Raw genomic sequence first — 24,264 nt, 5'->3', positions numbered from 1 at the left:
TTATCCTTACTTCCAATAACTTTGAGTACATCCAGAGTTACTCGACAATAGACAGAATACATTATGAAACATTCTTTCTCATAATGCAAATTGCTTCCATATATTTTAGCTGCTAAGTGGAATTTGTAGAGTGCATTAGATTTTTACATCCATTTGTCAACTAATGTGCATTAAGGCAGTCTCCATCTTTTGGCTATTATGAATAATATTGTCATGAACATCCATAATGTGTGATACATGTTTTTATTTCACCTTGAAATGCACTGAGAAGTGGAACTTTGGGCCCTTGGTTATCATTCATTTTAATTGTTTAGAAATTTACAACATATTTGAAATGTAATATTCAATATTACATCCACTCCAGTTGTATGGGGTGGTTCTATTTCTCCACATCTTCAAGAATCCTTACATTTGCCTTTAAAAAACAGAGTTATAACTACTACAGGAGAATGAAATGGAATCTACTGGATTAAGTTTACTTTGCTCTAAGTTTAATCATGGTAAATATCTTTTCCTGGTTTTTTGGCAATTTCTATTTCTTCAGGAAAACATATATTCAAAATATTGAAAGTTTCAAATGGGATTCTTTATCATACTATGGAATATTTCTATATATTTTATGAGCCATTCATGATATGTTAATAAAAATTATGAAAACATGACTTGCAAACCTATTCAAAATCATGTGTCTGGATTGTTATCTGTGTTTTATCATTTCATTTCTATCATGAAGCTCACAAGTTCTTAGTTTGTGGAAGCTTAAATTATTAATTTATTCTTTCCATAGGCACCATTTTATTGAAAATTTCATTTATGCATATAATGTGTTTTTATCAAACTCACACTCCATTTTCTTACTTCCAGTTGCTCCTATTCCATCCAACTTCAAGATTCTCCCTGTCACCATTTCTGTGTGTGTGAGTTTGTGTGTGTGTATGCATTCCTGTTTGTAGGTAGTCTTGCGTGTGTGTCTGTTTCAAAACCCAGGAGTTTAATTAGTGCTGTTCGTGTACGCAAGAGTATAGCACCATGTACTGGACATGGGTAGCATTGCAGTGGCAGTGTATTTGAAGAAAACTTACAAAACTTGTTCAGCAGCCATTAATTACCAAATGGATTCTCAGACATGGATTGGGCTTTTTGACTGGGTTTTTACTGGCTTCATCGTACACAGGTATTGTGCATGAAGTCATAGCCTCTGTGAGCTCACGTACACACTTCTCCTTCCATGTTTAATAAATAAAGTTCTATTGCAGATGTCCACTATCTACTGCGTACACTCCTTTTATCCTCTAATCAATAATCAAAAAATCTTGGGAGGAAAACGAGTGGTATTGATGGTAATACACTCAACAGCTAGCTACTGTTCTCTGTATTAATCACCATCTGCAAAAGGAAATTCCTTCAATGAGGGTTGAGAGATACACTAATCTATGGGTATAAAGATGGGAACATACGGGACAATTTAGTACAATGATCATTTTGAAAAATAGTACTAGGTCTCCCTTATATCGATGACCATGGCAGTCAGAAAGTTTTGGCCTAGTTTACAATATTATTAACGGATTCCATCTTTTAGAGTGAGTATTAAATCCATGCCATTTATGTCACTATCACACCAGTGAGCATAACTTGCCAGTTCAATCACAACTAGGGTCTTCATTTTCAAAATCAAGGTTTCAGTGGCATATCTAGGGACTCTTTCTGACACAAAATCATAAAGATGTTCTTGTCTCACAACTTCAAGTTTCACCATTGTAGCTCTTAAATTTACATCCATGAGCTAATTTTTATGGATGGCATGAGGTAAAGAGTTACAATATATAAGTATATATATATATTCATATATATATATATATATATATATATATATATATGTATATATATATGAACAATATATAAGTTCAATATATAATTATGTTCTTTGCACCTTATTCAGCTTTGCCAAATTTCTTTGATCCTTCTCTAAATGCCAACTGTCCAAAAATCAGGGTTAATTTTCTGGGCTCTCAATTTTATCCCATCGTCTACAAGCCATTATCAGAGTCTCTTCCTGATTAGATTTTAAGCAGTAAATGTGAAGATAAGATATTATATGTAACCTAATTTTGTTTCTTTTTCAATAAGTAATTTAACTTGACGCCCCTTCCGCCGCTCGCCCCTCCTGCAGTCTGAGGCCTGCGGGTAAGTGCACCCAGGAGCCCCCCAGACACATTCTGGGGGATCCATAGACCCATAGCCAGCGCTAGCACGCCCCTTCTGCCACTCGCCCCTCCTGCAGTCTGAGGCCTGCGGGTAAGTGCACCCAGGAGCCCCCCAGACACATTCTGGGGGATCCATAGACCCATAGCCAGCGCTAGCACGCCCCTTCCGCCGCTCGCCCCTCCTGCAGTCTGAGGCCTGCTGGTAAGTGCACCCAGGAGCCCCCCAGACACATTCTGGGGGATCCATAGAACCCATAGCCAGCGCTAGCACGCCCCTTCCGCTGCTCGCCCCTCCTGCAGTCTGAGGCCTGAGAGTGAGTGCACCTAGGAGCCCCCCAGACACATTCTGGGGGATCCATAGAACCCATAGCCAGTGCTAGCAGGCCCCTTCTGCCGCTCGCCCCTCCTGCAGTCTGAGGCCTGTGGGTGAGTGCACCCAGGAGTCCCCCAGACACATTCTGGGGGATCCATAGAACCCATAGCCGGTGCTAGCACGCTCCTTCTGCTGCTCGCCCCCCCTCCGGCCTGAGGCCTGCAGGGTCTGAGCCCCAGACCAGACCTCTACCAGGTCTGCAGTTGTGTGGACCCCGGATTCCACCTGAAACATACTGGAAGGTCCGCTCAACCCAGAGCCACAGAGGAACAACTGAACTCAGAGTGTCAGACAACATACCCTGAGATATCCAAGAGGAGACACTGCACCCAGAACAGCAGACATCTAGCTGGACTGCTACCTTGGAGGCACCATATCCTGAGGCATCCTAGAGATACCACTGTAATTAGGGCAGCTGGAAAATAATCACAAAGACATCTGGACTCCTAGAAGACCAAACAAAAGCGAGACAACTGGAAAGACAGGCTTCAATCAGAGACAGAAGTACAGGTAACACTAGAATTAACCAGATGGCAAAAGGCAGGCGCAAGAACGTAAGCAACAGAAACCAAAGTTACATGGCATCATCAGAACCCAGTTCCCCCATCATAGCAAGCCCTGAACACCCCATCACACCAGAAAGGCAGGATTCAGAATTAAAATCACTTCTCATGATGATGATAGAGGACTTTAAGAAAGACATAAATAACACTCTCAAAGAACAGATAGAAACCCTTAGAGAGGAAACACAAAAATCCCTTAAGGAATTACAAGAAAATGCAACCAAACGGGAGAAGGAATTAAACAAAACCATGCAGGATCTAAAAAGGGAAGTAGAAACAATAAAGAAATTACAAAGGGAGAACACCCTGGAGATAGAAAACTTAAAAAAACGATCAGGAGTCATAGATACAAGTATTACCAACAGAATACAAGAGATGGAAGAGAGAATCTCATGTGCAGAAGATACCATGGAAAACATTGACACAACTGTCAAAGAAAATGCAAAATATAAAAAGCTACTAACCCAAAATATACAAGAAATCCAAGACACAATGAGAAGGCCAAACCTAAGGATAATAGGAATAGATGAGGGGGAAGACTCCCAACTTAAAGGACCAGTAAATATTCTCAACAAAATTATAGAGGAAAACTTCCCTCACCTAAAGAAAGAGATGTCCATAAATATACAAGAAGCCTACAGAACTCCAAATAGTTTAGACCAGAAAAGAAATACTTCCCGCCACATAATAGTCAAAACATCAAATGTACAAAACAAAGAAAAAATACTAAAAGCAGTAAGGGAAAAAGGCAAAGTAACATATAAAGGCAGACCTATAAGAATTACACCAGACTTTTCACCAGAGACCATAAAAGCCAGAAGATCCTGGACTGATATCATACAGACCCTAAAAGAACATAAATGTCAGCCCAGACTACTATACCCAGCAAAACTCTCAATCATTATTGATGGAGAAACCAAAATATTCCATGACAAATCCAAATTTACACAGTATCTCAACACAAACCCAGCACTTCAACGGATAATTGGTGGAAAACTCCATCACAAGGAGGGAAACTACAACCTGGAAAAAGCAGGAAAGTAATCCTCCAAAAACCGTAAAAGAAGGTAGCTACACAAACATATCTCCATTGCCAATAACAAAAATAACAGGAAACAACACTCATTTTTCCTTAATATCTCTTAATATCAATGGACTCAATTCTCCAGTAAAAAGACATAGACTATCAGACTGGATACGTAAACAGGACCCAACATTTTGCTGCATTCAGGAAACGCACCTCTGTGGAAAGGACAGACACTACCTCAGAGTAAAAGGTTGGAAAACAATCTACCAAGCAAATGGTCCCAAGAAACAAGCTGGAGTAGCGATTCTAATATCAAATAAAATCAGTTTTCAACCAGAAGTAATCAAAAAAGATAAAGAAGGACACTTCATATTCATGAAAGGAAAAATGTACCAAGAGGAACTTGCAATTCTCAACATCTATGCCCCAAATGTAAGGGCACCCACATACATAAAAGACACATTACTAAAACTTAAAGCATACATTGCACCCTACACAATAATAGTGGGAGATTTCAACACCCCACTCTCAGCTATGGACAGATCATGGAAACAGAAACTAAATCGAGACACAATGAAACTAACAGAAGTTATGAACCAATTGGACTTAACTGACATCTATAGAACATTTCATCCTAAAACAAAAGAATACACCTTCTTCTCAGCACCTCATGGTACCTTCTCGAAAATAGACCATATAATTGGTCACAAAACAGGCCTCAACAGATACAAAAAGATTGAAATAATCCCCAGCACCTTATCAGACCACCATGGATTAAGTCTTGTCTTTGACATGGACAAAAACATCAGAAAACCGACATACACTTGGCAACTGAACAATGCTCTACTCAATGATAACTTGGTCAAGGAAGAAATTAAGAAAGAAATTAAAGACTTTTTAGATTTAAATGAAAATGAGGTCACATCATATCAAAACATGTGGGACTCATTGAAAGCAGTACTAAGCGGAAAAATCATAGCTCTAAGTGCTCACAAAAAGAAAGTGGAAAGAGCATACATCAACAACTTGACAGCAAACCTGAAAGCATTAGAACAAAAAGAAGCTAGTATACCCAAGAGGAGTAGACGGCAGGAAGTAATCAAACTCAGGCCTGAAGTCAACCAAGTAGAAACAAAAAGAACTATACAAAATATCAACAAAACCAGGAGCTGGTTCTTTGAGAAAATCAACAAGATAGACAAACCCTTAGCCAGATTAACCAAAGGGCGCAGAGACAGCATTCAAATTAATAAAATCAGAACTGAAAAGGGAGACATAACAACAGAAAGAGAGGAAATTTAAAAAATTATAAGATCCTACTACAAAGGCCTATACTCAACAAAATTGGAAAATCTGGAGGAAATGGACAATTTTCTAGATAGATACCAGGTACCAAAGTTAAACGAGGAGCAGATAAACCACCTAAACAGTCCCATAACGCCTAAAGAAATAGACACAGTCATTAAAAATCTTCCCACCAAAAAATGTCCGGGGCCAGATGGTTTCAGTGCAGAATTCTTTCAGACCTTCAAGGAAGACCTAATACCAATCCTCTTCAAGTTATTCCATCGAATAGAAACAGAAGGAACACTACCCAATTCATTCTATGAAGCTACCATTACACTCATACCTAAACCACAGAAAGACCCAACAAAGAAAGAGAACTACAGACCAATCTCTCTTATGAATATTGATGCAAAAATACTCAATAAAATTCTCGCAAACGGAATCCAACAACACATCAAAACAATTATCCATCAAGATCAAGTAGGCTTTATCCCAGGAATGCAGGGATGGTTCAATATTCGGAAATCCATCAATGTAATCCACTACATAAATAAACTCAAAGAGAAAAACCACATGGTCATATCACTAGATGCTGAGAAAGCATTTGACAAAATTCAACATCCCTTCATGTTAAAAGTCTTGGAAAGATCAGGAATTCAAGGCCCATATCTAAAGATAGTAAAAGCAATATACAGCAAGCCAGTAGCCAACATCAAACTAAATGGAGAGAAACTTGAAGCAATCCCACTAAGATCAGGGACTAGGCAAGGCTGCCCACTCTCACCTTACCTATTCAATATAGTACTGGAAGTCTTAGCCAGAGCAATTAGACAACAAAAGGAAGTCAAAGGTATACAGATAGGAAAGGAAGAAGTCAAAATTTCACTATTTGCAGATGATATGATAGTATACTTAAGTGAACCTAAAACTTCCACCAGAGAACTCCTAAACCTGATAAACAACTTTAGCAATGTGGCTGGATATAAAATCAACTCAAACAAATCAGTAGCCTTCCTCTACTCAAAGGATAAACAGGCAGAGAAAGAAATCAGGGAAATGACACCCTTCACAATAGCCACAAATAAAATAAATTATCTTGGAGTGAATCTAACAAAGCAAGTGAAAGATCTGTATGACAAGAACTTCAAGTCTCTCAAGAAAGAAATTGAAGAACATCTCAGAAGATGGAAAGATCTCCCATGCTCCTGGATTGGCAGGATTAACTTAGTAAAAATGGCTATCCTGCCAAAAGCAATCTATAGATTCAATGCAATACCCATCAAAATTCCAAATCAATTCTTCATAGAGATAGAAAGAGCAATTTACAAATTCATTTGGAATAACAAAAAACCTAGGATAGCGAGAACTATTCTCAACAATAAAAGAACCTCTGGGGGAATCACCATTCCGGACCTCAAACTGTACTACAGAGCAGTAGTGATAAAAACTGCTTGGTATTGGTACAGAGACAGAAAGGACGATCAATGGAACAGAATTGAAGACCCAGAAATGAACCCGCATACCTATGGTCACTTGATATTTGACAAGGGAGCTAAATTCATCCAGTGGAAAAAGGACAGCATTTTCAACAAGTGGTGCTGGCTCAACTGGAGGTCAACATGTAGAAGAATCCAAATTAATCCATTCTTATCCCCTTGCACAAAGCTCAACTCCAAGTGGATAAAGGACCTTCACATAAAGCCAGGTACACTGAAAATATTAGAAGAGAAGTTGGGGAAGACCCTCGAATACCTAGGCACAGGGGAAAAGTTCCTGAACAGAACACCAATGGCTTATGCTCTAAGATCAAGAATCGACAAATGGGACCTCATCAAATTGCAAAGCTTCTGTAAGGCAAAGGACACTGTCAACAAGACAAAACGGCAACCAACAGATTTGGAAAAGATCATTACCAATCCTACATCTGATAGGGGGCTAATATCTAATATTTACAAAGAACTCAAGAAATTAGATGCCAAACAACAAAATAACCCCATTAAAAAATGGGGTACAGAGCTAAACAAAGAATTCTCAACTGATGAAACTCGAATGGCCGAGAAGCACCTTAAGAAATGCTCAACATCCTTAGTCATCAGGGAAATGCAAATCAAAACAACACTGAGATACCACCTCACACCAGTCAGAATGGCTAAGATCAAAAACTCAGGTGATAGTAGATGTTGGCGAGGATGTGAAGAAAGAGGATCACTCCTGCATTGTTGGTGGGGTTGCAAGCTGGTACAACCACTTTGGAAGTCAGTCTGGCGGTTCCTCAGAAAATTGGACATAGCACTACCTGAGGACCCAGCTATACCACTCCTGGGTATATACCCAGAAAATGCCTCAACAAATAACAAAGACATATGCTCCACTATGTTCATAGCAGCCCTATTTATAATAGCCAGAAGCTGGAAAGAACCCAGATGCCCTTCAACAGAGGAATGGATACAAAAAATGTGGTACATTTATACAATGGAATATTACTCAGCTATTAAAAATAATGAATTCGAGAAATTCTTAGGTAAATGGATGGATCTAGAAAATATCATCCTGAGTGAGGTAACCCAATCACAAAAGAACACACATGGTATTTACTCACTGATAAGCGGAGATTAGCCCAAAAGTTTGAAACAACAAAGATTCAACTACCAGACGACATGAAGCTCATGAAGAAGAAAGAACAAGTGAGGATGCCTAGGTCTTTCTTAGAAGGAGTAACTAAATAACCAAGGGAGCAAATATAGAGACAAAGTGTGGGTCAGAATCTGAAGGGGGGGTTGTAGGGAGACCATTGTGTCTGGGTATTCATTCCATAGGCAGTCATCAAAAATAGACACTGATAGGGATGTCAGGATGGGAAAGCTGACAGCAGCCTGATAAGGCTGTCTCCTTAGAGGTCTCTCAGAGTCGGACATACCCAGAGACAGGTACCCACAGCTATCCATTAATATGATCAAAGTTCCCAATGGAGGAGTCAGAGAGTAAATTGAAGGAACCGTGAACCATAAGGGCTGGTGGCCCTGTGAGGAGAGCAAGAATACCAACCAGCCAGAGCTCCCCAGGGTCTAAACCACCAGCCCAGGAGCACATAGGGAGAGACACATGACCCCAGCTGTATATGTAGGGGAGGATGGCCCTGTTGGGCATAGGTGGGAGACAAGATCATTGGTACCCTGAAGGCTGAGCACTGAGGGGGGGAATCTGAGGGTAGGGAGGGAGGCTGGGGGTAGGTGGGTAAACACCTTCATAGAGGCAGGAGGAGGGAGGATGGGATAAGGGGTTCCTGGGTGGTGGGGGAAATATGGTAAGGGGATAAAATTTGAAATGTAAATATTATATCCAATAAAAGGGGAAAAATAGAAAAGCGGTTAGAACCAACATTCTTAATAAAATGTCAGCCCTCTTTAAAAAAAAAAAAAAAACCTATCTTGATACTAAAATTTGTTTTGAGAATTGTATATTGCAGAATGATCAACCTTGGTGTATCTACTCAACAAGCAAGCTGGGCAGACCTGCTCAAACCTCTGAGGTCCGTGAATTCTATCTGGAGGCAGCGAAGACACAGCATCAGAGGATTGTCAACTTGCACTCCCCCCCACCCCTCTTCTAATATCTCAACGCCCATAATCAGCTTGAAGAAGCTAATGATGAGTCAGCGCCCCTATTCCCTGGGCATGGGGACTAAGGTGGTAAATGTTGGGCTGTCTCCCTAGGAAAAAGTAGTGGTTTTGTCGGAATAGAGAGGATTAGCTAGGGTTTATTGCATAGCCATAACCTATAAGTAGAAATCTGTATAATTAATATCAAGATGAAGATATAAATTCTTAAATGGCACCAATTTACTTTGTTTACAAATTTTAAGGTTTTCAGTGGCATGAGCTTTTTAGTGATATAAGAGTGAGATGAATATTGTTACTCTCATAGGCATTGTACCAGTATAACACACTTAGGAATACAAAGCTTAGACCCAGTCCTTCTTTAACTTTTTTAACTGATTTGAGATGGTCAGCCTGTGAGTTAAGGGACTATAGCAAATTCATGACTTGGAGTTTATTATAAGGGTGTTCTCTATGTTTTATTTAGAAATAGCTGAGTGGAGTTAACAGGCAACACTCCAGATTACCTTACATGGATAGCTGGTTTTCAAAACATCAGAAATCCTTAGAATTGACATGACAAACATTTCAGTATTAATGTTCATTTTCATTAGAGACCTGTCTGCTCCCGACAGCTTCCTATGTTAAACTCTAAGAAGAAATTGAGCATCCTTGGAGTTACTCCAGTTGTGGTGAGACAGCCACTAGGCAAGAATTGCCACTTTCCTTCTACAGACAAATTACTGTCCAGAAAAGGACACACTTGCAGAATAGTCGACTGATTATATCTACCTAGACAGAGTAATCAGCCCTTAATAATTCTGCAGCACTAAGGTCTGTCAGATGATCCTGGGCCAGAAGGCAGAAGAACAGATGCTCCAACGTTTCGAAGTAGAGCGAGTGTCCAGGTGTTCAGAGGTCTCTATAAATTGGCTAAGTTTTAGAAGCTATGCTTGGTGCTTCCCACAATTATAGTCAACTCAGTCATTCTGGATTTCTGATGGGGTTGAAAACTTATAGCTATTTACTTTGAGAGAAAAGATCTGAGTGTATGGTCATCAGCTGACATTCATCCTAAAGCCAAGGAAAAAGCCAGGTTCAGAACTAAGTGTTTTAATTAGGATAGATGACAGAGGTGCTGGTTAGTCAACAAAAGGATGGACTGGGTATTAGGACTATCTTGTACCTCACTGGTACAAATAGGCATAAGTATGCTCTAATTGTATTTTGAGAGAAAAGTTTCCTTTTAACAGGAAGGGTGATGTGTAGGAGGAGCTAAGGTGGGAGGAGTACTGAGAGGAAGAAAAGGAGTAAGAAGAGGAGAAGAAGAAGGAGAGGAGAAGCTAGGTGATGAAAGAGAGATAGAGGGGGGAAACAGGGAAGCAGATGTTTATGTATCTCCACCAGTCAAAGATAGTTGATATATCTAGGTTGGGTAGTGGGTTACACCTCTGATTGAACAATACCAAACTTATAAAGCCTATGATTAACATTTCTTTAAAAAATGTATAAATGCAAAAAGGAAAAGGGGGAATGGGATAGGGGTTTTCTAAGGGGGGGGAATGGGGAAACGGGATGGTATCTGAAGTGTAAATGAAAGATCTAATAAAAAAAATATTTTAATTCACTACTGTAGATGAACAATTTAATATGAACAATTTAAAAATAAAAACAAAAGTAGAAAAAAAAAGTAATTTAACTTTTGCATTTTTCAATGTTAGAATTAACATTTTTCTGAAAAAATACTGTATTTGATGCCATTGCAAATGGATGTTTTGTAATTTAATTTTTTGCTGGTGTACAAAAAGAAAACTGATTTCTACAATAAGGTTATATATTGTTAATTTGCCAAACTTACTATTAGTTCATAAGTGTGTTTATGTAAAAAAAATATATATATATTAATATATGTAAATTTCTATAGGCCGTATTATACTTTCCACACATAGAAAACAATTCTTTATTTTTCATTTTTATTAGGTATTCTCTTTATTTACATTTCACATGTTGTTCACCTTCCTTGTTTTCTTCCCAGAAACACCCTATCCCTTCTCAGCTACCCCTGCTTCAATAAAGTTGTTTCCCTACCAACCCATGAAATGAAAGCACATCATACCAAAACTTATGGGACACAATGAAAGCAGGGCTAAGGGGAAAATTCATTGCTCTAAAATGCCTTTAAAAGGAAACTGGAGATAAAATACACTGGCAGGTTCACATCACACCTGAAAACACTAGAACAAAAAGAAAAAAATACACACAGGAATACTCAAAGGCAGATAATATTCAAACTCAGGACTGAAATCAATCAAGTAAAAAGAACTATACAAACAATCAACAAAACCAGAAACTGGTTCGGAAACCATCCAGTGGAAAAAGACAGCATTTTCAACAAATGGTGCTGGCTCAACTGGAGGTCCTCATGTAGAAGAATGCGCATTGATCCATTCTTATCTCTTCTACAAACCTCAAGTCCAAGTGGATCAAGAGCCTCCACATAAAACCAGATACACTGAAACTAATAGAGGAGGAAGTAGGAAAGAGCCTGGACCATGTGCACACAGGAGAGAATTTTCTGAACAGATCAATGGCTTATGCTCTAAGATCAACACTAGACAAATGGCACCTCATAAAATTGCAAAGCTTCTTCTGTAAGGCAAAGGGCACTTTCAATAGAACAAAACAGAAACCAACTTTCAAGAACTCATTGCAGCTACGGTTACCTACACACAACATACAGAGAGCAGTCTGAATGACAGAATGTACAGAGGAATGGCTCATGAGGCTCCATCCTTTTCTGAGGAGATATTGGTAGTTGATGGCTGGTGACAATGGGTGAAGTTTTTGGGTGGAGGAGGTTGAGATTCTGGAGGTTGATCACCATTCAGGAGATGGCTCCACATCCAAAAATATATGACCAGCAGTAATCACACTTGGTAGAAAAATTAAAAATGAACAAGAACATAAAGAAAAAAGGAAGAATAAGAGGAATGGGGAGATGAAAGAGAAGACATGAATTTGGGAAGAGATTTCAAAGATATGTTGGATGTCAAAAACGGGAGTATACGCTTTAAAAATTTATCCATGTGTTAGATTCACAAGTAAGAGATGACATCAACTTTAAAGTTATTAGAGTTTTAGTGTTACCAGCATTTTAGCAGAATACATATGTATGTATATATGTATGTGTGTATGTAAGTACATATGTATGTGTGTGCATTTGTGCGAGTATGTGTGTGTGTGTGTGTGTGTGTGTGTGTGTGTGTGTGTGTGTGTGTGTGTGTGTGTTTCAGAGAGACTAGATAGTTTCATGGGTCCAGGTAGTTGACACCAAGCCTGGTAACTGGAGTACATTTCCTGGAACACACAAAGTATGAGGAGAGAACCAAGTCCCGCAAGTTGTTCTCTCTGTTCCATATTCACTAGAGCAGTCACATGACAACACACAGATGATTAGCTAAGTCTAATTTTTAAATTGTTAAATTCATTCATCGTTTCATTTCTATGCATTGGAGTTTTGCTTGTATGTATTTCTGCAGAGTGAATATGCCTGCTATTGCTCATGGGATGTTTCTCTTGGTGCCTCAACACTGCTTAACAAAGGAAAGCAGTGTTCTGAATACACCTGACTTACCAAAAGTATTTCCTCTATGGCCTTCTGAAGCTCTTCTGGATCTTCTAATGAATATTCCGATTCAACTTTTGTCTTCTGGTTGCCACGTTTCAGTCTAAAAACCACATTTTAAAATAATTATACTCAAAAATCACCTTTTACAAAACAGAGTTCCTGAAATGTGCAGATACTTTTCTAAAATTATTCAAATGAATGGATTGGTAACCATCACTTTTCCAGCTGGAGTTGAAAATTTTGCCAAGATAAAATGTACAAAATGTAAAGAATAATTGGCTATGTTAACTTCTGGGTGAAGTCCCAGGGCTATAAAACATGAAAATTACAACCTGCATTCAGCATTTCCATATAGGTCCTAGATTTTCAGGTCCATATGAATTAACAAACACTACAATCTTTTATTGTGTTCAATATAGTGAAAAGTCTGACAGAGAAGCAAAGTCCTGCTAATTTTTCTCTATGGTTATCTCATGGTTTTCACATTTGAAATGGGGATAGGCACGATGACCAGAGAGATATCTCTCTCAATCTCCCTCCCACACACCTCTCTCTTTGTGTGTGTGAGTGCATGTGTGAGTGCATTGTGCTTGTGTTTGTGTGTGCATGTGTCTGTCTGTCTGTCTGTCTGTCTGACTGTCTGTCTCTCTCTGTGTGTGTGTGTGTGTGTGTGTGCGTGTGCGTGTGCGTGTGCGTGTGCGTGTGTGTGTGTGTGTGTGTGTGTGTGTGTGTTAAGTGTCAAGATGGATTTGGGTTTTCTATGTATTGCTGCCTAAACCTGTCCTAGTATGAATTCAGGCTGACTAAAACCTTAAGGCAATCCTCATATGTTAAGTTTACCATAAAACAAAGATTAAATTAACAAAAGAAACTGCGTAAGGCAGTCAGAAAACTGAAGAAAAAAATGTTTTAAAGTTCACTTTCATTTAATGTTGCGTTTTAAAGAAAATGAATACAACATGTTGACATGAAAAACTGGTTATGGGGTTCATTTTAATCAAACAACAAAGTATGGATTTCCAAATCTATGCTTTAAAGAAACTCTGATATTAACAATCTTCTTCTAACATTAACAACAAACAGAATCAGATATTGAATGAAAATCTTTGGTCCATACCAAAAATTACTGATGAATCTGTATAAACTCTATTTAATTGGCTAATGGCCTCTCTATCTACTGAAACTATGTTTTGATATCCATGTTAAACTATTTATTTGTTCGTTATACAAACTAAAGGGATCTTTTCACTATACTGTGTGAAAAGAGTAAATAGAAGTGGAGAGTTCAGTGTTCTATATTTCATAATTGTAAGGATTTTGATAAATCTCATTAAATATTTTCTTGATGATAAACCACATATTGTAAAGAAATGGGTGAGATTGAACTTATACTTATTTATCAGCAGACAATAGTAGCTATAAAATAACGTACTGTCAACAATCATTCACTTCCCCTAATGTGAGAAAACTGCATCAATTATTGGATCCATGAACTAAGTGCAAAACCACTCTACTTAATTTTCTACATCCAATAGTTTTATTCTTGAGACTGCTGTCATTTTTATATGTGGGTGTGTGTGTTTTATGTGAGTCTGTGGATATTGTATGTGTGTGCATGTGTGTAGTGTGTGTGTGTGTGTGTCTGTGTTTGTGCGCACGCGCGTGTGTACTTTCTAAATATTCTTCAGTAGATGTCATTTGATGGATAGCTACCTTGACACACTCTACAAGTACTGAGAAATAATACAGGTCAAGGAAAAGGTTAGTGCAGAGAAGCAAAACTTTTATGCTTAAACAACCCACACTCAATAACTTTGTGCTATATTGTCAAGACACTGTCAAAACATTGTTTGCTATTCTAATTTCCAATCAAAACTCCCTTTTACTCCAGCTTCTAGAATGTAAGTTGTCACATGAGTTTGCCAACTGTGGTTGTCTTTTACAAAAAAAAACAAAAACCATATCCACAATATTGGAAAACATAACATAAGATTGATTATCAGCATCTTATGATCATGGAAGTCTGATGGTGCCATGCTTAAGAAGTATCCAGCATGGTCATTGTTCCTATGATCATCACTAGGGAGTAACATCTACTGTTAAATATCACGGTGGCCTTACCCATCCTCTTGTCGATTCTCCTCAACAGGAACAGGTTGCTCTTTAGTTTTTCCATGCTGTTTTTGAAGAACTCGGGCTGCAGCACTGCGATTCCGCTTTTGTGCTTCATGCACCACACTGTTCATCAGGTTTTTAGGCACCTCAGTTTGACTCTCATTTGCTGATGTGCACGCCAAACTGCGATTCAGGTTTTGTGATACATGAATTGCACTGTGATTTCCATTTTCAGAAGCACGAACCACCCTTTGATTCTGGTCTTCTGATGCATGCACCCAACGGTCATTCAGCTTTTCTGCTGATTGCAACCTGATGACTTTCTGCTTATCAGCTTCTTCAATGTCCTTTAATGAAAATGAATATTGAGAATAGGTGACTTTAATTTTTTTTATTTCTCTTCAGGGAAAGAGTGTCTTGTCAGTATGTATGTCTGTGTATGGGTGCTGGGGATTCATACCAGGGTCATCAAACGTGCAGCAAGACCTCTAAACTGCTGAGCCATCTCTCCAGCCCAAGTAACTGTTGTGTTTTAATAGACAAAGTTTCCTACATTAATCTTTTCAATGCACTCATTAGTTTTCCTGTTTTTCCTTTTTTTAAAAAGTAGAAATGGTTTGTTTAGCTAAATACTCCAAGTTACAGTCCATTATCACAGGAAAGCCAAAGGAGCAGGAACCTATGGTAGCTAGCCATAGTCCATCCACAGACAGGAACAATGAATGCATGCATGCTAACACTACAGTCAGTCAAGACTGCAATATCCCTGGGCCCAGCCCAAGAATGGTGCAGTCCAAATTCACAGTAAGTCTTTCAAACCCAGTGACCCAAATTCAAAAAAAAATCCCTCACAGGAATGACTTCAGGCCAACTTAATCTAGGAATTCTCTCATTGAAGACACATTTCCAAACTGATTCTACATTGTGTCAAGAAGACAATCAAAACTACCCATAAAAATGCACTTATCCTTACTTCCAATAACTTTGAGTACATCCAGAGTTATTCGACAATAGACAGAATACATTATGAAACATTCTTTCACATAATCCAAATTGCTTCCATATATTTTAGCTGCTAAGTGGAATTTGTATACTGCATTAGATTTTTACATCCATTTGTCAACTAATGTGCATTAAGGCAGTCTCCATCTTTTGGCTATTATGAATAATATTGTCATGAACATCCATAATGTGTGATACATGTTTTTATTTCACCTTGAAATGCACTGAGAAGTGGAACTTTGGGCCCTTGGTTATCATTCATTTTAATTGTTTAGAAATTTACAACATATTTGAAATGTAATATTTAATATTACATCCACTCCAGTTGTATGGGGTGGTTCTATTTCTCCACATCTTCAAGAATCCTTACATTTGCCTTTAAAAAACAGAGTTATAACTACTACAGGAGAATGAAATGGAATCTACTGGATTAAGTTTACTTTGCTCTAAGTTTAATCATGGTAAATATCTTTTCCTGTATTTTGGCAATTTCTATTTCTTCAGGAAAACATATATTCAAAATATTGAAAGTTTCAAATGGGATTCTTTATCATACTATGGAATATTTCTATATATTTTATGAGCCATTCATGATATGTTAATAAAAATTATGAAAACATGACTTGCAAACCTATTCAAAATCATGTGTCTGGATTGTTATCTGTGTTTTATCATTTCATTTCTATCATGAAGCTCACAAGTTCTTAGTTTGTGGAAGCTCAAGTTATTAATTTATTCTTTCCATAGGCACCATTTTATTGAAAATTTCATTTATGCATATAATGTGTTTTTATCAAACTCACACTCCATTTTCTTACTTCCAGTTGCTCCTATTCCATCCAACTTCAAGATTCTCCCTGTCACCATTTCTGTGTGTGTGAGTTTGTGTGTGTGTATGCATTCCTGTTTGTAGGTAGTCTTGCGTGTGTGTCTGTTTCAAAACCCAGGAGTTTAATTAGTGCTGTTCATGTACGCAAGAGTGTAGCACCATGTACTGGACATGGGTAGCATTGCAGTGGCAGTGTATTTGAAGAAAACTTACAAAACTTGTTCAGCAGCCATTAATTACCAAATGGATTCTCAGACATGGATTGGGCTTTTTGACTGGGTTTTTACTGGCTTCATCTTACACAGGTATTGTGCATGAAGTCATAGCCTCGGTGAGCTCATGTATGCACTTCTCCTACCATGTTTAATAAATAAAGTTCTATTGCAGATGTCCACTATCTACTGCGTACACTCCTTTTATCCTCTAATCAATAATCAAAAAGTCTTGGGAGGAAAATGAGTGGTATTGATGGTAATACACTCAACAGCTAGCTACTGTTCTCTGTATTAATCACCATCTGCAAAAGGAAATTCCTTCAATGAGGGTTGAGAGATACACTAATCTATGGGTATAAAGATGGGAACGTATGGGACAATTTAGTACAATGATCATTTTGAAAAATAGTACTAGGTCTCCCTTATATCGATGACCATGGCAGTCAGAAAGTTTTGGCCTAGTTTACAATATCATTAATGGATTCCATCTTTTAGAGTGAGTATTAAATCCATGCCATTTATGTCACTATCACACCAGTGAGCATAACTTGCCAGTTCAATCACAACTAGGGTCTTCATTTTCAAAATCAAGGTTTCAGTGGCATATCTAGGGACTCTTTCTGACACAAAATCATAAAGATGTTCTTGTCTCACAACTTCAAGTTTCACCATTGTAGCTCTTAAATTTACATCCATGAGCTAATTTTTATGGATGGCATGAGGTAAAGAGTTACAATATATAAGTATATATTTATATATATTCATATATATATACATATATACATATGTGTATATATATGAACAATATATAAGTTCAATATATAATTATGGTCTTTGCACCTTATTCAGCTTTGCCAAATTTCTTTGATCCTTCTCTAAATGCCAACTGACCAAAAATCAGGGTTAATTTTCTGGGCTCTCAATTTTATCCCATCGTCTACAAGCCATTATCAGAGTCTCTTCCTGATTAGATTTTAAACAGTAAATGTGAAGATAAGACATTATATGTAACCTAATTTTGTTTCTTTTTCAATAAGTAATTTAACTTTTGCATTTTTCAATGTTAGAATTAACTTAACATTTTTCTGAAAAAAATACTGTATTTGATGCTACTGCAAATGGAAGTTTTGTAATTTAATTTTTTTGCTGGTGTACAAAAAGAAAACTGATTTCTACAATAAGGTTATATATTGTTAATTTGCCAAACTCACATTAGTTCATAAGTGTGTTTATGTAAAATATATATATTAATATATATAAATTTATATAGGCTGTATTATACTTTCCACACATAGAAAACAATTCTTTATTTTTCATTTTTATTAGGTATTCTCTTTATTTACATTTCACATGTTGTTCACCTTCCTTGTTTTCTTCCCAGAAACACCCTATCCCTTCTCAGCTACCCCTGCTTCAATAAAGTTGTTTCTCTACCAACCCATGAAATGAAAGCACATCATACCAAAACTTATGGGACACAATGAAAGCAGGGCTAAGGGGAAAATTCATTGCTCTAAAATGCCTTTAAAAGGAAACTGGAGATAAAATACACTGGCAGGTTCATATCACACCTGAAAACACTAGAACAAAAAGAAGCAAAATACACACAGGAATACTCAAAGGCAGGAAATATTCAAACTCAGGACTGAAATCAACCAAGTAAAAAGAACTATACAAACAATCAACAAAACCGGAAACTGGTTCGGAAACCATCCAGTGGAAAAAGACAGCATTTTCAACAAATGGTGCTGGCTCAACTGGAGGTCCTCATGTAGAAGAATGCGCATTGATCCATTCTTATCTCTTCTACAAACCTCAAGTCCAAGTGGATCAAGAGCCTCCACATAAAACCAGATACACTGAAACTAATAGAGGAGGAAGTAGGAAAGAGCCTGGACCATGTGCACACAGGGGAGAATTTTCTGAACAGATCAATGGCTTATGCTCTAAGATCAACACTAGACAAATGGCACCTCATAAAATTGCAAAGCTTCTTCTGTAAGGCAAAGGGCACTTTCAATAGAACAAAACAGAAACCAACTTTCAAGAACTCATTGCAGCTATGGTTACCTACACACAACATACAGAGAGCAGTCCGAATGACAGAATGTGCAGAGGAATGGCTCATGAGGCTCCATCCTTTTCTGAGGAGATATTCGTAGTTGATGGCTGGTGACGATGGGTGAAGGTTTTGGGTGGAGGAGGTTGAGATTCTGGAGGTTGATCACCATTCAGGAGATGGCTCCACATCCAAAAATATATGACCAGCAGTAATCACACTTGGTAGAAAAATTAAAAATGAACAAGAACATAGAGAAAAAAGGAGGAATAAGAGGAATGGGGAGATGAAAGAGAAGACATGAATTTGGGAAGGTATTTCAAAGATATGTTGGATGTCAAGAATGGAAGTATATGCTTTAAAATTTTATCCATGTGTTAGATTCACAAGTAAGAGATGACATCAACTTTAAATTATTAGAGTTTTAGTGTTACGAGCATTTTAGCAGAATACATATGTATGTATATATGTATGTGTGTATGTAAGTACATATGTATGTGTGTGCGTTTGTGTGAGTATGCATGTGTGTGAGTGTGTGTGTGTGTGTTTCAGAGAGACTAGATAGTTTCATGGATCCAGGTAGTTGACACCAAGCCTGGTAACTGGAGTACATTTCCTGGAACACACAAAGTATGAGGAGAGAACCAAGTCCCGCAAGTTGTTCTCTCTGTTCCATATTCACTAGAGCAGTCACATGACAACACACAGATGATTAGCTAAGTCTAATTTTTAAATTGTTAAATTCATTCATCGTTTCATTTCTATGCATTGGAGTTTTGCTTGTATGTATTTCTGCAGAGTGAATATGCCTGCTATTGCTCATGGGATGTTTCTCTTGGTGCCTCAACACTGCTTAACAAAGGAAAGCAGTGTTCTGAATACACCTGACTTACCAAAAGTATTTCCTCTATGGCCTTCTGAAGCTCTTCTGGATCTTCTAATGAATATTCCAATTCAACTTTTGTCTTCCGGTTGCCACGTTTCATTCTAAAAACCACATTTTAAAATAATTATACTCAAAGATCACCATTTACAAAACAGAGTTCCTGAAATGTGCAGATACTTTTCTAAAATTATTCAAATGAATGGATTGGTAACCATCACTTTTCCAGCTGGAGTTGAAAATTTTGCCAAGATAAAATGTACAAAATGTAAAGAATAATTGGCTATGTTAACTTCTGGGTGAAGTCCCAGGGCTATAAAACATGAAAATTACAACCTGCATTCAGCATTTCCATATAGGTCCTAGATTTTCAGGTCCATATGAATTAACAAACACTACAATCTTTTATTGTGTTCAATATAGTGAAAATTCTGACAGAGAAGCAAAGTCCTGCTGATTTTTCCCTATGATTATCTCATGGTTTTCACATTTGAAATGGGGATAGGCACGATGACCAGAGAGATATCTCTCTCAATCTCCCTCCCACACACCTCTCTCTTTGTGTGTGTGAGTGCATGTGTAAGTGCATTGTGCTTGTGTTTGTGTGTGTATGTGTCTGTCTGTCTCTCTTTCTCTCTCTCTCTCTGTGTGTGTATAAGTGTGTGTTAAGTGTCAAGATGGATTTGGGTTTTCTATGTATTGCTGCCTGAACCTGTCCTAGTATGAATTCAGGCTGACTAAAACCTTAAGGCAATCCTCATATGTTAAGTTTACCATAAAACAAAGATTAAATTAACAAAAGGAACTGCGTAAGGCAGTCAGAAAACTGAAGAAAAAAATGTTTTAAAGTTCACTTTCATTTAATGTTGCGTTTTAAAGAAAATGAATACAACATGTTGACATGAAAAACTGGTTATGGGGTTCATTTTCATCAAACAACAAAGTATGGATTTCCAAATCTATGCTTTAAAGAAACTCTGATATTAACAATCTTCTTCTAACATTAACAACAAACAGAATCAGATATTGAATGAAAATCTTTGGTCCATACCAAAAATTACTGATGAATCTGTATAAACTCTATTTAATTGGCTAATGGCCTCTCTATCTACTGAAACTATGTTTTGATATCCATGTTAAACTATTTATTTGTTCGTTATACAAACTAAAGGGATCTTTTCACTATACTGTGTGAAAAGAGTAAATAGAAGTGGAGAGTACAGTGTTCTATATTTCATAATTGTAAGGATTTTGATAAATCTCATTAAATATTTTCTTGATGATAAACCACATATTGTAAAGAAATGGGTGAGATTGAACTTATACTTATTTATCAGCAGACAATAGTAGCTATAAAATAACGTACTGTCAACAATCATTCACTTCCCCTAATGTGAGAAAACTGCATCAATTATTGGATCCATGAACTAAGTGCAAAACCACTCTACTTAATTTTCTACATCCAATAGTTTTATTCTTGAGACTGCTGTCATTTTTATATGTGGGTGTGTGTGTTTATGTGAGTCTGTGGATATTGTATGTGTGTGCATGTGTGTAGTGTGTGTGTGTGTGTCTGTGTTTGTGCGCACGCGCGTGTGTACTTTCTAAATATTCTTCAGTAGATGTCATTTGATGGATAGCTACCTTGACACACTCTACAAGTACTGAGAAATAATACAGGTCAAGGAAAAGGTTAGTGCAGAGAAGCAAAACTTTTATGCTTAAACAACCCACACTCAATAACTTTGTGCTATATTGTCAAGACACTGTCAAAACATTGTTTGCTATTCTAATTTCCAATCAAAACTCCCTTTTACACCAGCTTCTAGAATGTAAGTTGTCACATGAGTTTGCCAACTGTGGTTGTCTTTTACAAAAAAAAACAAAAACCATATCCACAATATTGGAAAACATAACATAAGATTGATTATCAGCATCTTATGATCATGGACGTCTGATGGTGCCATGCTTAAGAAGTATCCAGCATGGTCATCGTTCCTATGATCATCACTAGGGAGTAACATCTACTGTTAAATATCACGGTGGCCTTACCCATCCTCTTGTCGATTCTCCTCAACAGGAACAGGTTGCTCTTTAGTTTTTCCATGCTGTTTTTGAAGAACTCGGGCTGCAGCACTGCGATTCGGCTTTTGTGCTTCATGCACCACACTGTTCATCAGGTTTTTAGGCACCTCAGTTTGACTCTCATTTGCTGATGTGCACGCCAAACTGCGATTCAGATTTTGTGATACATGAATTGCACTGTGATTTCCATTTTCAGAAGCACGAACCACCCTTTGATTCTGGTCTTCTGATGCATGCACCCAACGGTCATTCAGCTTTTCTGCTGATTGCAACCTGATGACTTTCTGCTTATCAGCTTCTTCAATGTCCTTTAATGAAAATTAATATTGAGAATAAGTGACTTTAATTTTTTTTATTTCTCTTCAGGGAAAGAGTGTCTTGTCAGTATGTATGTCTGTGTATGGGTGCTGGGGATTCATACCAGGGCCATCAAATGTGCAGCAAGACCTCTAAACTGCTGAGCCATCTCTCCAGCCCAAGTAACTGTTGTGTTTTAATAGACAAAGTTTTCTACATTAATCTTTTCAATTCACTCATTGGTTTTCCTATTTTTCCTTTTTTTAAAAGTAGAAATGGTTTGTTTAGCTAAATACTCCAAGTTACAGTCCATTATCACAGAAAAGCCAAAGGAGCAGGAACCTATGGTAGCTAGCCATAGTCCATCCACAGACAGGAACAATGAATGCATGCATGCTAACACTACAGACAGTCAAGACTGCAATATCCCTGGGCCCAGCCCAAGAATGGTGCAGTCCAAATTCACAGTAAGTCTTTCAAACCCAGTGACCCAAATTCAAAAAAAAATCCCTCACAGGAATGACTTCAGGCCAACTTAATCTAGGAATTCTCTCATTGAAGACACATTTCCAAACTGATTCTACATTGTGTCAAGAAGACAATAAAAACTACCCATAAAAATGCACTTATCCTTACTTCCAATAACTTTGAGCACATCCAGAGTTATTCGACAATAGACAGAATACATTATGAAACATTCTTTCTCATAATTCAAATTGCTTCCATATATTTTAGCTGCTAAGTGGAATTTGTATAGTGCATTAGATTTTTACATCCATTTGTCAACTAATGTGCATTAAGGCAGTCTCCATCTTTTGGCTATTATGAATACTATTGTCATGAACATCCATAATGTGTGATATATGTTTTTATTTCACCTTGAAATGCACTGAGAAGTGGAACTTTGGGCTCTTGGATATCATTCATTTTAATTGTTTAGAAATTTACAACATATTTGAAATGTAATATTCAATATTACATCCACTCCAGTTGTATGGGGTGGTTCTATTTCTCCACATCTTCAAGAATCCTTACATTTGCCTTTAAAAAACAGAGTTATAACTACTACAGAAGAATGAAGTGGAATCTACTGGATTAAGTTTACTTTGCTCTAAGTTTAATCATGGTAAATATCTTTTCCTGGTTTTTTGGCAATTTCTATTTCTTCAGGAAAACATATATTCAAAATATTGAAAGTTTCAAATGGGATTCTTTATCATACTATGGAATATTTCTATATATTTTATGAGCCATTCATGATATGTTAATAAAAATTATGAAAACATGACTTGCAAACCTATTCAAAATCATGTGTCTGGATTGTTATCTGTGTTTTATCATTTCATTTCTATCATGAAGCTCACAAGTTCTTAGTTTGTGGAAGCTCAAGTTATTAATTTATTCTTTCCATAGGCACCATTTTATTGAAAATTTCATTTATGCATATAATGTGTTTTTATCAAACTCACACTCCATTTTCTTACTTCCAGTTGCTCCTATTCCATCCAACTTCAAGATTCTCCCTGTCACCATTTCTGTGTGTGTGAGTTTGTGTGTGTGTATGCATTCCTGTTTGTAGGTAGTCTTGCGTGTGTGTCTGTTTCAAAACCCAGGAGTTTAATTAGTGCTGTTCATGTACGCAAGAGTGTAGCACCATGTACTGGACATGGGTAGCATTGCAGTGGCAGTGTATTTGAAGAAAACTTACAAAACTTGTTCAGCAGCCATTAATTACCAAATAGATTCTCAGACATGGATTGGGCTTTTTGACTGGGTTTTTACTGGCTTCATCTTACACAGGTATTGTGCATGAAGTCATAGCCTCTGTGAGCTCATGTACACACTTCTCCTACCATGTTTAATAAATAAAGTTCTATTGCAGATGTCCACTATCTACTGCGTACACTTTTTTTATCCTCTAATCAATAATCAAAAAATCTTGGGAGGAAAACGAGTGGTATTGATGGTAATACACTCAACAGCTAGCTACTGTTCTCTGTATTAATCACCATCTGCAAAAGGAAATTCCTTCAATGAGGGTTGAGAGATACACTAATCTATGGGTATAAAGATGGGAACGTACGGGACAATTTAGTACAAT

General features: G+C 37.4%; 1 protein-coding gene across 1 annotated transcript in view; it reads right to left on the bottom strand.

Annotated features, from left to right (window-relative positions):
• Positions 1 to 24,264, bottom strand: part of LOC117717993 (uncharacterized) — a 148,712-nt gene that overhangs the window by 59,529 nt on the left and 64,919 nt on the right. The window contains exons 19-22 of the mRNA XM_076911165.1: positions 21,834 to 22,174; positions 19,792 to 19,885; positions 14,800 to 15,140; positions 12,685 to 12,778 (exon numbers count right to left, since the gene is read on the bottom strand). Coding sequence (XP_076767280.1) covers positions 12,685 to 12,778; positions 14,800 to 15,140; positions 19,792 to 19,885; positions 21,834 to 22,174 — 870 coding nt within the window. The remainder of the gene's footprint in view (positions 1 to 12,684; positions 12,779 to 14,799; positions 15,141 to 19,791; positions 19,886 to 21,833; positions 22,175 to 24,264) is intronic.

This window comes from Arvicanthis niloticus, chromosome 12 (assembly GCF_011762505.2).
Source record: "Arvicanthis niloticus isolate mArvNil1 chromosome 12, mArvNil1.pat.X, whole genome shotgun sequence".
NCBI classification, from domain to species: Eukaryota; Metazoa; Chordata; class Mammalia; order Rodentia; family Muridae; genus Arvicanthis; species Arvicanthis niloticus.
This window is presented reverse-complemented; position numbering and strand designations above follow the sequence as displayed.